This window comes from Siphateles boraxobius, unplaced genomic scaffold, assembly GCF_051911475.1.
Source record: "Siphateles boraxobius isolate OS27281-9 unplaced genomic scaffold, OSU_SipBor_1 1, whole genome shotgun sequence".
Classification (NCBI taxonomy): Eukaryota; Metazoa; Chordata; class Actinopteri; order Cypriniformes; family Leuciscidae; genus Siphateles; species Siphateles boraxobius.
In genome coordinates this window covers 20,722,341-20,738,217 of record NW_027508699.1, presented here as the reverse complement: position 1 = coordinate 20,738,217, position 15,877 = coordinate 20,722,341, and the positions used below count along the sequence as shown (strand labels likewise).

Below are 15,877 nucleotides of genomic sequence, written 5' to 3'. Positions count from 1 at the left end.
ATCTGGGTAAGATTTAACGCAACAACCAATGATAAAAAAGCATATCCTGGAATTGTTAACGTGATTCTGCTACAACATCTTCCGAAAGTTTCGTTCATCCACAGAGGAAACTCAGAGGAGCACAGAGTAAGTCATGATCTCCTGTTTTAATGTTACAACAAATTCACAACTTGTTTGACACAAACAATGACAACTTGACTGCTGTTAGAGAATGTTTCCCAGGTAATTAGCATCAATGTCTGTAACTTAGCCAACAGTTTTAAAGCCTGTTCACTGACAACACCTGCTCAGAACAAGTAGTCTAGGCCTGGTCATATCTTCGTTATCACACGATGACTGACATATTGTCATGAAACACCCCCATTCCCGCGACCCGGATTTGCAGGTGAAACACTAGTTGAGAGATTAAATGTAAACATATCGATCGATCATCTGTCTCTTTCTCTTCTTTTGCACTTTTTACTGGTAGTAAACCGCATTGCATTTCTGCCACCTTCTGGTGTGGATCCCCAGTGATCCCCAGAATACATGTACCGTTACACCCCTAATTAGTATGTAACATTTATAGAAACAAAAATTTACTTTTTTGTTCATTTGGATCGATGCTGAAAAGTATTTACTTACACGCAGGCGCAGAACACAAGTGATAATTAATCCTTTTGGTGTGTTCAGGGCAGTTTTTTGGCTGAGACATAGCCGACAAAAGGCAACAACACAGTCAGCTTCCGTCGCCGCTAGTTCTTTGGTGTGTGCCAGGCTTTAGAGAGGTGCTGTCCGCTAGAGCCTGGGAGGATGCAACACTCCTCATGGAGTGTGCACGCACTCCTAAAGGGCACGGCACACCTTGGGCCTGCTATGCCAAAGCAATGGCATCACAATCCAGTGGGCCATCCTCTGTTTGGAGAAAGCCTTCCCCTTCTGCTGTCCCCCAAAACAGCTGCTCAGAGCTTCTGAAACACTGCGTGCGGTCCAAGTAAACAAGCAGGACTGGACACAACCATGACAAGGCTGGGTCTGCCTAATCCCAAGGCAGCGATTCATCACTTGGTAACTAAAAGGGGTAATGGGAACTTTTGGGCACGGAGGGCCAGGGTCTCAGGATCCCGCAAGAGTATGCTGGACCATATTCAACGCACCTTCTGCTGATAGAGGACGCCTGTAGGTCCCCAACCCTCTTGATGGAGGTGAGTGTGGTAAGAAGTGCCATCTTCAATGAGAGAGCCCTAAGCTCGACTGACTTCAGCGGCTCAAAAGAGCTCTCTGTAGGTTCAGCAAGACCACAGAGAGATCCCATGCAGGAATAAGGCATGGCCTTGGATTCAACCTCCTGGTGCCTCTGAGGAACCTGATTTCCAGCGCTCACTGAGGCGCTCTCAGTGAGCGCTTTCTGCCTTGAATTCAGGCCCAACGACTTCGGAGTCGTCCTTAAGCCAAGGCACGGGTATGTTCCTAAAGTGCTCTCTACTCCGTTCAGAGCGCAGTTCATTTCGCTGTCAGCTCTTCCCTCGTCAGAACAGCTCTTCGTATGAGTCTAAGGGCTTCCGTTGTCCCATAGGCATCAGAACTCATTCCATGAGAGGCATGGCCTCGTCATGGGCATGGTCAAGTGGAATACCAGTTGAAGATATTTGTGTGGTGGCCAGCTGGGCCTCACCGTCCAGATTTATGAGGTTTTATAACCTGGAAGTTCTCGCTTTGCAAGCAAGGGTTCTTTCCGTAAAAATAATGTCTAAGCACAATTTCCACAAATTTAGGGCCCAACGTCAGTCTGGTCCTGGGTGAACCTGAACTACAGTTCTATATATCATATAAAGAAGGAGCTTGGCCCTTTATAAGGCCCATTCCTATATTTCCCTGTATGAGGCTCATTACTGATCTGGCCTCTATAAGGACTCATAACTTTACTCTTCTATGAGCCTCGGGCGCTTGGCCCTAGGCTATAGTATGGTAATCCGCCGTGCTACTGTGCTTCGATCAGTGGATCACTTCAGTTGATTTAACCTGAATTCTATGGGCGAAAATGGGGGCTTATATAGCTATAAGCCAAGCCCATACTGTCGGGCTCTGATGCGCTCTGGCACGAAGCGACCTGATTGGTTCGCGCATCTTAGCCGACTCGCCATAGGTTCGTGCAGTTGCCGCAGCACAGCCAATGAGCGCCCTAGACGCTCAGCTAAGCACTTCGCAGCTGCACTGCGTATATAATTTCGAGAAAAGGAGTTTTCTCATAGCGTTGGTTAACTTACGCCAGAGGTGCCCAATCCTGCTCCTGCCCGTCGACTGTGCTGCACAGTTCATCTCCAACCCTAATCAAACACATCTGCCTTTAATTTCAAGTGATCCTGAAGACCTTAATTGGTTGCTTCAGGTGTGTTTGATTAGGGTTGGAGATCAACTGTGGAGGACAGTAATCAGGAGCAGGATTGGGCACCCCTGACTTACGCAATACTCGTTCCCTACTCTCAGGGAAAGATACAAATATCTTTGGGAGGGAACGCAAAATATTTGAAAAATATTTTTTTCTCCCATCCCAAATTTTTTCCACCACCACGTCCCTTTAAAACACCAGGCAGAAATGTATTATTTTAAGAGAAAAGCTCTGTTTGGTGCATTTAAGCTCTTTTTTCAGAAAAAATAGCAGACCAATATCACTATGGTAATTTTTAAATAATCAAGAGAAGGAAAAAGTCGTTATCACGATTAAAATATGACTAATTCTGCAGCCTTAGAGTATAGCCTATAATACTATTATCTATAACCCTCGTGCAGACCCCAGTTTAAAAAAAGTTAGCTGCTAAGAGTAGCCTAAAACCCAATACAGAAAAGCAAACCAACAAATAAGAAAAGGACAAACCTTTGGAGAATGAAAATGAAAAAAATAAGACATATTACATTGTATATATTATATCATATTAAAATAGCTTGATGGATTTCCAGTGGAATAAAATAAAATATGATGTCTAGCGAATGAAGAGTTAAAGGGAACTTAATATGCAAAATTCACTTTTACATGGTGTTTGAACATAAACGTGTGTTGGCAGTGTGTGAGCAAAACCACCCTAGAATGATAAAAATCCACCCAGTGTTTTTTTTACAATCTCAATAAATCATAAGCACTGTCTCAGAACGAGCTGTTCTAAGATTCGGCTCAATTTGACGTAGAATTGAGCAAGCCCCACCGATGGTTTGATTGACAATGTGGTTTTGGCATAGACCCCGCCATCGGTGATCTGTACACCAGCCTCCATTGTCTCAACTACAGCCTGTGTTCTGACGATTTGTGCTGCCTTGTCGAAAATGTCTCCTAAGAAACATAAGTGTTCTGTTGTGGGATGTAACAATGTGCATAGTAGTTTTCACTTACTTCCGACATAAGAGCCTCTGAAAACGCAGTGGATGGATTTTATTTACAAAGGAAAAGGCGCCACTTAAACTTCCAAAATACGTTTGTTTGAGCGAATCATTTTCTGACTGACAGTTTTGTGAACAAGGGTCAATTCAAAGCAGGTCTTGCTTCAAAGTTAATCCTCAAGTGTGGATCATTGCCTACTGTTCGCGATCCAACGACACCTCCAGTAGAAGTAAGTGTATTTTATGATTTTTGAGCAAATAGTCATTTCAGTCGATGTCAGCCAATTAAACAACAAATGCGTCTAAAGTTGTTGTCGTCGTCGTCGTAGGATGTCTGTGTATATAATTCAAACCTTGTTTGTATAGTGTGTAACCACACGTTTATAAATATATTTTTTAAAGATATTGTATTAAAAACTGTGCATGTTTTCTGTAAAGATAAGACATCAAAATTGTTATGTTTATACAAAGGTTTGTACGTAGCACACGTTATCACAGTATTTGTGTTTGTAGTTTCAAAAAATTGCGCCAACGTTATCACAGTTTGTGTGTGTCTGTGTTGCACATCCATAATTGCAAAGGTGGCGCGATTACAACTCTATATAAGTACATACCAAATAACCATTCCGAGACGTCCTGGTCCATTCTCATTTGTGTTTCTTCTGCCGGAGTCTCTTCATTATCTGTGTCTGATCCCGGTTCAAACATGTACGGCTAAATGCCATACAAAACAGCGGGTCTGTCATTCTCAGCCATTCTGCTTCTACCGACTGTTTATTGCCATAGATATGCAAGTTACGTCCTCATCCAAAGGCTGGGCGGGGATTTGCAGCTCATTTACATTTAAGGTGGTACACACCAAAACAGCTCTTTTTAAAACAGGCCCCAAAAATGACATTTTCAAATGGTTATAATAAATTAACTGTGGGGTATTTTGTGCTGAAACTTCACAAATACATTCTGAGGACACCGAGACCAATATTACATCTTGTAAAAAGGGGCATAATAGGTGCCCTTTAAAGACTGTGATGTTTTGCATAAAACTATTTCTATTTCTAACTCTAAAATGACATTTCTTCAGTAAAAGTTTTACCTGTCAATGCTTTGCATTATCCACATGCAGGGCATCTAAACCCTCATTAAATCATGATCAGTGAATGATTCATTATTAATGGCAACAGATGTTCCAGTGTTTCATTATCCCTGTGGATTCAAAGGTGAAGCTGTAAATAAAAACGGGCAGTTGACGCCTGCTCCCTTTAGTCCTTTGTGTCATCTATATGAGGGGAAAATAATGTTATAGGAGATGTCAAGGCAATGCAGGTCATGTTTTCCGATTCCCCTGAAATGGTCAATAGAAAATGAAAAGAAAAAAAGATGAAAGTTAACAAGAATTCTGATAGCCAAGCAATGTGCATTTAGGGGGCTGGACAACCTTGCAAGAAGGTGCAGGGAGGCACAAAAGGTAATTCAGCACAATGTCTGCAATCATCAGCAACACACAGCCAACAGTAAGTGAGTCTGACAGAGCTGAATAAACACTTCCACAAGGCTGTCTCTGTGTATCCCCGGTTAACACTGAGAGTATCTTTAGAGACAAGCTCCATATTGCACTGCAACTGCAAAAACATTCAAAGCTAGAGGACGACCCAGCTTCAGGCACATTACAAGACTGGGGAACAAGTTATCCAACTGAGGGTGGAAATGAATCTGTAGGTTAAAGATTCAAATCGAAACTGTGGCTGTTATTTTCTTTCTTTCACTGGTTATCAACTGGCATTAAAAACAATAAAAGCTTGAACAAGTGTTATGAATCTTAAAACTGCTCATAAAATAAGTTTAACTAAAAGTGCTGTTGTTGTTTTAAAGAATATTCTGGGTTCAATACAAGTTAAACTCAACCATCAGCACTAGTGCTATAATGTGGATTAATAATTAATTGCCTTAAAAATGAACTTTTTGCTTCTTTAAAGAAATAAACAATATGGGTTAAAGTGAGAAATTTGATTGAGGCCAACTCATAAACATTAAAAATGTTTCAGTAGTGTAGTAGCCATAATATGTAAACATTATGTGCAGTAACATGATTTTAGTGTGACAAAAAATTTCACTAAACTTAACCTTTTTTTTTTCTTCCAGATTTGTTTATTGGTTTAAAGTTAAGTCTTAACAGCAGAGATTAGCATTACTACCCATGTCTGTTCTGATATAACTTCTGTTCAAGTTATATGAAATTGTACTTCATTGCCATGAAAATGTAATGCCTATATTCTTAAAACAACCATAAAAATAAAAAGGACAACTTTACAACTTAAATAATTTAACAGGAAAAAAAAAACAATGTTATTTTATAAATTGATAAGCTTTATAAATTCTTCAGAAATAAGCCGTTCATTTCTAATTTTATTCCAATCTCCATTTTTTTAAAGGGACCAGTCAAAATAATTTGACTTGTAGAAAAGTGGTAGACATCATGCCACAAATGCTGTTGATTGAGCTACTGTAACTTGTTTTATACCCGGAATTCCTTTAAAGCCCGGGACACACCAAGCCAACATCAAAGAAATAGCAGCGACGAAACCCGACTGTGTTGTCACCCCTCGTTGGCTGCGTCTCATCCAAAAAGCTGCGCTTGAACACACCAAAGGGATTAAAGAAGACTGTCAACTATATGTGCTTTCTGCGCCTGCGCATAAGTCAATATCTGTCTTTATCAGCAGGTCAGTCTATTTTCATCATTCAAAAAGGGAAACCGAAACTAGGACTGCAGATATACAAACCTTAAATAAAGCAGCGCTTGCTTACCATTTTGAATATCAATCACGCTGATCTCTTTCTTCATTCCGACTAGAGCCAATGGTGAGGAACACACTAAGCCAACCAATGGTCAAAAACTAACTAACGGCAGACCGTTGGCTTGGTATGTCCCAGCCTAAAATGCAGGGGTGTGTTTTATAAACCGATGCAAGAAATAAAAAAAGGCCAAATCTCTTCCCTAGAAAGTGAAAATCCTCACTTACAGCTTAACTGAAGCAGAGGCATTTTTGTGCTGATGGGCAGGAGACTTTGCTCTGATCAGAAGTGCATGCATAGTTATTAATAAGCATGATAGCAGAGCTGCGTTTGCGTGCCTCATGCATGATGGGAATGGTTGTCAAATCTTGTGCCTTGTTATCCAGCCCAAGACTTTTTTCTATCCCTTCAAAAAAGGGGAAGATAATTGAAACATACTCACGAGAGAGTTGGGTGAAAGAGATAAGACAAAACTAATGGAAATAAAAAGGAGGAGAGGAGATGGAAAATGACTTACAGAGAGACTTTGACACACAGAAAGGGAACTTTGCATCAAAAGTACCCATAGTGCTAAACTGTAATACCCGCTTATGCAAATTTCTCCCCTATTCAGAATAGATGCCGTTTGCAGGTTCCCATGCCAAAACGAACAGACGCTGCTGTTTCTCTCTGTGTGTTTTCTGAACTGGCTCTGTCATCAAAGCCATCATCAGTGAGGCTATGAGATTGCAGATTGAGATATAGACTATAACCAGAGCCAAGCAGAGTGGATCCTCCATAGGAAAATTTATTTAAAATGTCTCTTAACTGATAAAAAGATCAACAGACTGTTCATTGTTTTGCTATGAACAGTAGAGTACGCTATGATTAGGACAAAGAAAACAGCAACAATATTCATTCCATGACAAAACAAGAATTAGCTGCTCTGGAGAGGCATCTTTGGCATTCAATGCAGCCTGGGCAGCACTGTGCCCACCGTAATGCTGCCAACAGCCAAAATAAAGACAATGAATCATTTCTGTCATGAGATCTGAACACCAGTGAGATTTGTTCAGTGAGACACCGTGTTCAGAAGTGGGGTGAAAACTCAATCACGCTATATTGAGAGATCGGGCACCACTTCAAAGCTCACCTCGGGCAGAGAGAGGGTTGAATTTTCAAAGATACATTTTAGAGTAGAAAAAAATTATAAGGTCGGTGTAGTGTCATATGTACCTGAGGGTGCAATCGTGCCACTTATTGGAAACAGACCTTCAGATTCAATTAAACTCTCATATTCTTTGCAGGCACATCAAAATGGATAAAAAATAGTTTTTAAGAGGAGGGCTCCAACCCAGGGCATCCGAAAAACATCCCTCAGCTTACTTGCTCAATTAGTTTTGATGGGTCAGAGCATTCTCGGCTTACAGTATATGGGCATTAACCCAAATCCAGGCGGAATTAAACCACAAACGTGGCTGTGAGTTAAATCGTATGAATGTGCTTGGGTTCTGTAACATTAAGTGCCTGGCAACACTGAGCCATCTCGGCCCCGTGAGCGCAGCTTGCAGAATTCTTCCTCACCTGGCTGATGCACTACGTTCTTCCCGCATCCTTACTCTCACAGACCTCAGCAGCCCATCTGTGCTTATCTCAACCCTGCACATGTGGGAGATTACAGAGCATCTCCTCCAGGTATTTCACACTTTATTTACACCCTCTGCCTCCATAATGGAGTGATCCAGGCTGCAGACAATCACAGCAGCAATGCACCGATGACCAGCATTGTACCGGCTGGGAATAGGTGGTGACTTGCGTGCAAGTGTGCATGGCATTATATCAACAGAAGGAGTGTAGACCACCTCTATGACTAATAAGTGCTTGCTCTCCAGGTGCTTTTGGAAATATGTATTTATATAAGTGCACAAAAAATGGGTAATGTTCTATGGTTTACTTCAGCTATGCATTTTACACACTACACTGTGCATGCAAATAACAGACAAGAAGGTTTTGTGCTCATTTTCCTTAAAATTGCATTTTAACACAATATGATGGCACTCCATTTTACAATGTGAGTTCTGATAATGCATCTACTGTTGCATCTATTTCTTTGACTAAGGGGCCGTTCAAACAGAATGTGTTTTTGCATTCCACTGTGAAGTTTTTCCATTGTTTTTCTATGTAAACATGTGCTAGGCAGATGTGCTTGACCATTGTGCTCCTGTCTCTTGCAGTGTTTTGCACATGACACTGCGTTCTAAAAATGTGGTGCTCAAGATAAAAATGGTCAACTTTTACACTGCCCTTCATCTCGCTTGTCGAAAAACACTGATCAAAACATTGATTTATACAGTAACAAAACAAGTGACTCTCTTAATGGGCGAGTAATTGAATTATTGGCTCAACTGATTAATTCAGGAATGAAACAAGTGACTGGCTGCATCCGAAATCACATACTTCCCTAGTACTATATACAGTAGTAAGCGAAAAACAGAATGTGACAAAAGATGTACAAATTCACAGTGTAAAATAGTAGGCAAAAAGTACCCGGATGACCTCCTTCCGCCGAGAATCTGAAGTGTGCATTCGATGGATATTTATTTGATAAACAAATTATCATGTGACCTACCAGCGTCAGTTGCGTCTCTTCACCGCCATTCATAAATCCTCTTCTGTGGCTTCATGTAGTTTGAATGAGATAGAATGTAGTATGTCCAGATTACATTTATACTACACACCTTCACACTATATAGAACATACTTTCTTACGGGTCGTGAAGTAATTACTTATTCAAAATAAGTATCTACTGTACTGAAGAGAGTATGCGATTTCGGATGCAGCTAATGTATTTTTGAGCAAGTCATTGAATTGTTCACTGAAGCTATTTGTTTACAACACTTATTCATTCGGTAGTGCCACTACTGTCTGATGCTATGAGAAACACAACAACAGATTCTGCGGTGGCTTCTTTTTACACTAATTTCACTAGCGGAGCAAAAATACACAACTCAAAATGTTGTGTCAAAAATGCATATGTAAGTTACTTAACATGATCTTTTTTTCTTTTTTTTTAACTGTTGTAAAAATATTGTGCTGTCTGAATATCTGAATATTCTATAATATGATGACCGTTATCATGGTCCTCTAACTTAGTGGTTCTCAACCCTGGTTTGATAGGAAGACAGTCAAAATGTGCACTGTTGAGAACCACTGCTGGGGTTTCAATTTTCCAAAGGTTACTATTTTCAGTGATTACTGCAAGACTGCAATAGCAAAAGGTCATGCTATAAAATAATGAGGAGGGAATCTTCAAGATAACTGTAGCTTTTTCACAAATTAATGTCTTAATTTAGGTGTACAAGAATAAGGTCATTCTGAGTCCACTGTGAATGTTACGAACTGGATTTTAACTCAAAATCAACACTTGGACAGTCCCGACGGCTCTCTTGAATTAAGGATTCATTAAGCCTAATAACCTTCCAGTGGTTGTCCACTGGTAAGCTAACAAAGAGGCATAATTGAGAAAGGCCTTTGGATTAGAATGTGATTTCATTCAAAGGGACAAAATTAGTTTTGCATGTGCTAATCTTCCTTTTGTGCTCAGGAATATTTGCTATAGAAGGGAGCCAAGTTAATGAGCACTCAAGCATAGATGAGCAGAAGAATTTTCCAGAACGAAACAGGCCCAGCATATTTGGTCAGCAAACAAAATAATTTAAGACACACTAAGAATATGGTAATCTACCCTGCGTTTGATTTGCTGTGGGGCGAATATAGTCACGGAAATGAAAGAAACTATTTCATTTGAATCATTCAAATTGCAAATTCAGGCTAGTGCTCAGTAAAAGACACCAGTGGATGGCTATTTCGTTCTAGAGAGCCAAAAAGGGAAGATATTCAGCAAGGATAGAGAAAATTACTTTTGAAATGCGCTCAGACAGCATAATATCCTAGGGGTGGTGTCCTAAAATATATGAACATCCTTGTCCCCACTCTGACCATTGAAATTTATAGGATTAGATCTATATTTTAATTTGTTAAAGTAATTTGAAAAGTTAACGACTTCACAGTGATGGCATGAGCCAAGCCTTGCTCTGTCAAGAAAAAGATGGGCACTAATGATTTCACACTTCCTGGGGGCTGTGTCAAAATGGAGCAATCACAAACATTTTGCCAATAATTTTCATTAATCACAGAAATGGCCTTGTTTATGATTTCGCTCTGGCTAAGAATAACACAATATATGAAGCAGCTTTTACGAGCAGCCAGGTTGTAAATGTACAAGACACAAAAGCCTTTTGACTGACACTTTATAAGATGTAGGATAAATCATGCTGTTATGAACGAGCATTTTAAAAGATGAGTCTCACTGCTGACCCGCTGTTCACGCCTCTTTATGCAAAATCAGGGGTGCCTTTGTTCCTTTGTGTCCATATGCTGGCAGAGTTTGACGGGAGGAAAATCTTTTGAGGTTTCCCTGCCAGGAGAAACCGCTGCAACTGGCTGCACTGCTGGAGACAGAAACAACTGGTGCGACTGGCATCCGCTCTGGTTGCTGCTTAGAATACTAACGAGAGTCAGCACGCCTCAACCCTGAGCCCTAAACAGTGTTAGGATTGTTCCACTGGAATACATCAGGATCTCTATGTCCAGCACCTGGACAAAAGCACCCTACAATAGACTACATGCCACAGCTCTAACTCTTAATTTCTTTCCCCCTGACTCTTTCTATGTTTTTTTCAGCATGTAAAATCTGTTTGAGAATAGAGTTTTCTGCCCACCACCCTCCTGAGGTGACAGTAGAAGTTGTAGGACTGTGTGTAACAACATAGAGGGATTAGGACAACAATAAAAACTGGCTAATAATATAATTTGTGGTCAAATTAAGGAATGTCACATAACAGAACTGGTAACATCTGGTATCTGGCAGCAGGTTTTCTTCCATCTTCATCTACTTTCCACAAGCATTGCACAAAATGTGCCAAATGTAGGTCTATACTGTTCCAACTGTGAGAGTGACAAACAGACAAATAGATATGCTTTTATGTATTTCTATATTTGTTTCCAATTCTATTTGCTGATTATATGTTTAACATTTTTAATCGAAATGTTTAAAAGGAAATGGGGTGGGATGTGGTTAATTTGAACCAATAAAATCGATTCTCAAATGCACAAAATTGTGTTACAACCTAACCCGTTGACTACAGCACTCTTTGTACTTGATATTAATTTACACCGTTTAGGGATAAATTGGAGATTTATAACTATGTTACATGTTTCAGCTAATTTTGGAACATTATATCAAAGTTTGACAGTGCAAAAAAAAAACAGTTAGAGACGCGGAAACAAAACACTTCGCGGTTCTCACGCGCTTTTGGATTATGTTGGTTTTGTCTCAATAACAACAAGTGACAGTTGCAACAGGAAGAATAAATGATGAAACAATTAGAAAACAACCGAAATTAGGGAAATGCACATTCGAGACCGAAAACAAGTCCGACAGACCGACGCGAAAACATCGGAAAGGTTTGGCCACATATCTTCCTCAACATCTAAGCAGCACTTTGGATAAAAGTAAAGAAAATTAGTTTTCTGCTCACCTGTGTCTTAAGAGGTTCACCCTGTTCAATGATGCTGATGAAAGGTATTTCCAAAAACGAGGACATGAACTCCACTTGTATGAGCTCCTCGTGGCTCTGAGGGAACGCAAGCACAGCCGAGACTCCCTGAACAACGATATCCTGACACACGCACCTGAACATTGACTCCGGGTCTCCATTGAGCGGTTCTCGGGACAGTACTTCCAAGCTCAAATTGTACGGCAAGAAGTTGTTCCCACTTTGCCGGAGGTGGACCAGGGCGCGGTTGAGAGCGCCCTGTATCCTGGACTGCTGGCGGGTCGGCAGGAGCGCACCCAAGCGTACTGTGTGCCCAATGCGTGCCAGTATGTGACAGGGCTGGGGATGCAGATGACAACAAGGGTAAATAAACATCTGGAGAGCGACCTGGAGCCCGACATGAAGGTATGCCAAGAATCTGGAGAGCACTAAATTCATCCTGCTCCTTTCGCAACTGGATTGAGGTTTCGTCACAAGATGGCATCGCTCTATTCTTGTCCAATTGTTCTTGTCCTTAATGGTTTTACGAGTACGCGGATGCAGCCACGGTTAAATTACAAGTAGTGCAACCATTCCGTCCTCTCCAAGTGTTGAAGGCGAGGAGGTGGTGTGCGCGCCGTTGAGGGAGGAGGTGCTGTGCCACTGGAGATCTTCAGCATCACCGAGCTCGGAGGGAGATCTATTGTGGCCACGCCAGGTTTGGTAGAATATCAAATTATGACGAATTAAGCTTCCCCAAAGGTCACTTATGCAACATTTTTAAAATGTTTTCAAATCTTAACTTCATGAAAAAGTAAAGGGCCACTCAGTAATGTTTGCTTATTAAAAAAGTTAATCACATAATGAAATGAACAGCAGTATCATTCAAATTACATTTACGAAAAATTTTTCTAGAATTTTAGATTTTATTGTACATGGAGAGGGTCGCCCCCTTTTGGACGCCACGATGTTGACATCACATGACCAGTTGTGTCATGCAATTAAGCAAGTTACTGTTATTAAAAATGACAGGAATAATAATACATTTACTTTATATTATGCATTCAGACAGTGCTTTTTACAGGGAATGAAGCATGAACACCATGGTTACAGCCACCACAGTAAAATGCCATCTGCAACCAGCACAAACTATCAACACTGTTCAAAATTGGTGAGATTAAATTCAAGAATGTCCATTATATTGATAATAAAAGAACAGATTATATTTACTAAAGAGCCTTCTTGAATCCAAACTGATATACATCAGTTTTAGGGCCATAACCACTTGTTCTATTGGGATGATTAAGAGCCCGCTAAATGTAAAGCTAAAGCAAAAACTGAGAGGGTGCACCTTTAAATTGAGATTGCAGGTGCAAAACTATCTTCACTCCAGAAGCTGTCAAGCTAAATATTTTTCACAGTTAATGATTTCAGTAAAGTCTTAAAAAGAGATGAAGAGGTGACTGAGGCAGTAATTGCATAGTGAATTCAGACAGTTTGGCATAGTTCAAGGACAATACCCCATTCATAAATTATTTAATTAAATAATAATTGCATGGCAACACGGATGCTCTGTTCAGGGTAATTAATTTACAGTGGCCTTTGTTTGCTATTGAACAGTAATCCAAATATATTAAGTTGTCACTCTGAGCACAAAACTCAAATGCAGTGTAATAATTTCTTTTTTCATCAAAAATGAGATACAATAGGTTACAATCTTTGATTTAGCCAGACCATTAGTTTATTTCATGTAATTTTACATTTTAATATCCCAAGGCTATCTTTACAGAGCATTTTAATTTAGTACTATAGTAGGTACCGTAGGCATTTTCCCACAATAGGTGGTTAATATGTTCATTAAAATGTTTTTTCTCCTTTAGTAATTAAGCAGAAAATGCATATCTGCCATAAACTACTCATTACACAATGTTTCCTTAACAGTAATGGAGTCTAAAGAAAATGATACACATTTAGTAAACTGAGGAAGGAATGAACATGTGCCCTTTTCACCTCTGTAAATATACACAAGAAATATGAACAATGGAAGTTTATGTTAGAAGAAAATATTTATTTTCAATACCATTGTCGTTTTATCACTATGATCCGATCCTACATAATTTCAGTGCATTTTTCTTTCATGCATCTAGTTAATTTCCTTTCTGACAAGAAAAACATTTTGTAAAGCTTTGCAACCTCAAATCCATTTGCTGGTAATGATTTCAGTAAAGTCTTAAAAAGAGATGAAGAGGTTAGCGTGGATGTTAAAGACTAATTGAGGATTAGAGACCACTAACTGAGTAAAAAGCATATGAACCATGTCAAAATTTGGCAGCATGTCCTTGTTTAGCAAAACCTCTGGCATTTAATGTGTGCTACTGACATCACATAAAATGATGATTTACTCTATATGGCCCATATTACACTATATGTAATCTCTTTCAGAAACATCCAATATATATTGAATCTCTTTTCCTGTTCTAAACCACATCTCAATGAACAATGTCTGAACAATGTCACCAAAAACCATTTGCCTTTCTGCTTAATAGGCGTATACTATGATGTCCGTCTGATGTCTGACACTAACATGTAACCAGTGATGCTTGCTTGATTGTTTTTTCAGCTCCAGTGCATATAGATCAACATTTCAGGATATTTCGGAGATGCAGGTGATTTTTAGGATAAATCAAAATCATTTCACAAGACACCTACACAACTGTCCTGTCCTGACACATGGATGGCTCCACTTGATTTTTAGCAGAGGTGTGCGACTGTCTTTTACTCACCTTCAAGCAGACTCATGCGGTGTGGATAAATATTCATATACTGTATGTCCTTCTGATTTTCTTCGAGACGGCTCGTACACTCTTAAAAGAAAAGGTTTTATATAGAGCTTTTAAGGGTTCTATCAGGTGCTTCATATATTGAGCTTTTTAGGGGTTCCTATGGGATCCCATAATTTGTTTTAAATCTTTTTTCCCCATTAAATTGTATGAATTAAACAGCTCGTAAACATGCTTTATCTCTAGAAAAAAATCAAATAGGCCTAACCCACTAAACATAAAAGTATTATGCATACATTTAAGACAGTTCTCCCTTACAGAACCTTTTGGCAAAAAGGTTCTTTAAAGAACCCCATTTAACCTTTTTTAAGAGTGTATCTCTGTAGCCTTCCAATAGTCGATTGTCTTCAACTTGGTTTAATATATAGATTAATGGATTACACTTTAATCAGGAAACCAATTAAAACACATGTTTATCTCAGAGGGATTACACCCACCTTATGTGAGCGCCAATATAGATAATCCTCCTCAGTCTCTCCCTATGACTTCACTCTGTTATTGTGACATACGCATGCATTAGGCATTCCTGCATTTGCACTGTTTAAGATGCAACAGTTGAGTCAATGAGTTCTGAAATTGAATTTTGAGAGGTACCTCAGAAAAAGCCTCTGAGCAGCAGAAGCTCTGCAATTACAGCATGGATAAATGTAGCATCAGTGCTGTTTCTGTCCAACTGCATGTCGCAGCACTCCATAATCTGCCATAATGTTCTACAGAACAACTCGTACAGGAGAGCGGAGCTTTTAAATATCACTGTGCATTCTCAGCACATACTTGACTAATTTCAGCTCCATCTTTTCTTTTGTGTCGACTAGACAGTTCAGCAGCATGCCGGATGCGGTGAACTATTGGGACTCTCTGCGCGAGAGGGAAGGAGCTGAAATGGATAATTCTATTCAAATCTGAGGTGCTATATACTCATATGTTACAAAAGAATTAGCTGGAGGTGAAGCAGTTGACTTTCCTTACTGTGCTAAAATGAAGATCTTTCTTACTTTTGGAAAGCTTGGTACATCTTTCAAATCAAACGAATATCTGTGTGGAAATGGGAACATTTTAAACCTTATCCCTCCACTGACTTGTGTTGGAGATGAAGAGTAATTTAGACCTCAAATTAGGGTCGGGATGCATAAATAATGAGCGCAAGCCGGTTCACAGCAGGAGGGTATCTATATTATGAAAACTCATTTAATTTGGTCAAAGACTCCATAACCCCTCTCTGTTTTATCAGACTGAGCAAACCTGGTTCTGATAAAAACTAATGAGTTTCATGCAGTTAATTAACTTAACAACACATTATTAAGGTTGTAAAGTACT

At 39.7% G+C, this 15,877-nt stretch overlaps 1 protein-coding gene and 1 long non-coding RNA gene across 3 annotated transcripts in view; one reads left to right on the top strand and one right to left on the bottom strand.

The window, feature by feature from the left end:
- Positions 1 to 12,419, bottom strand: part of grin3ba (glutamate receptor, ionotropic, N-methyl-D-aspartate 3Ba) — a 47,565-nt gene extending 35,146 nt beyond the window's left edge. For both annotated transcript variants that reach the window (XM_077228279.1, XM_077228288.1), the window contains exon 1: positions 11,724 to 12,419. In XM_077228279.1, the coding sequence (XP_077084394.1) occupies positions 11,724 to 12,179 (456 nt within the window). In that variant the 5' untranslated portion in view covers positions 12,180 to 12,419. The remainder of the gene's footprint in view (positions 1 to 11,723) is intronic.
- Positions 12,046 to 15,529, top strand: LOC143737211 (uncharacterized). Its single transcript, XR_013203639.1, has 3 exons — positions 12,046 to 12,438; positions 14,341 to 14,480; positions 15,376 to 15,529. It is a non-coding gene; the product is annotated as an uncharacterized LOC143737211 (long non-coding RNA).
- Positions 15,530 to 15,877: the final 348 nt, after the last annotated feature.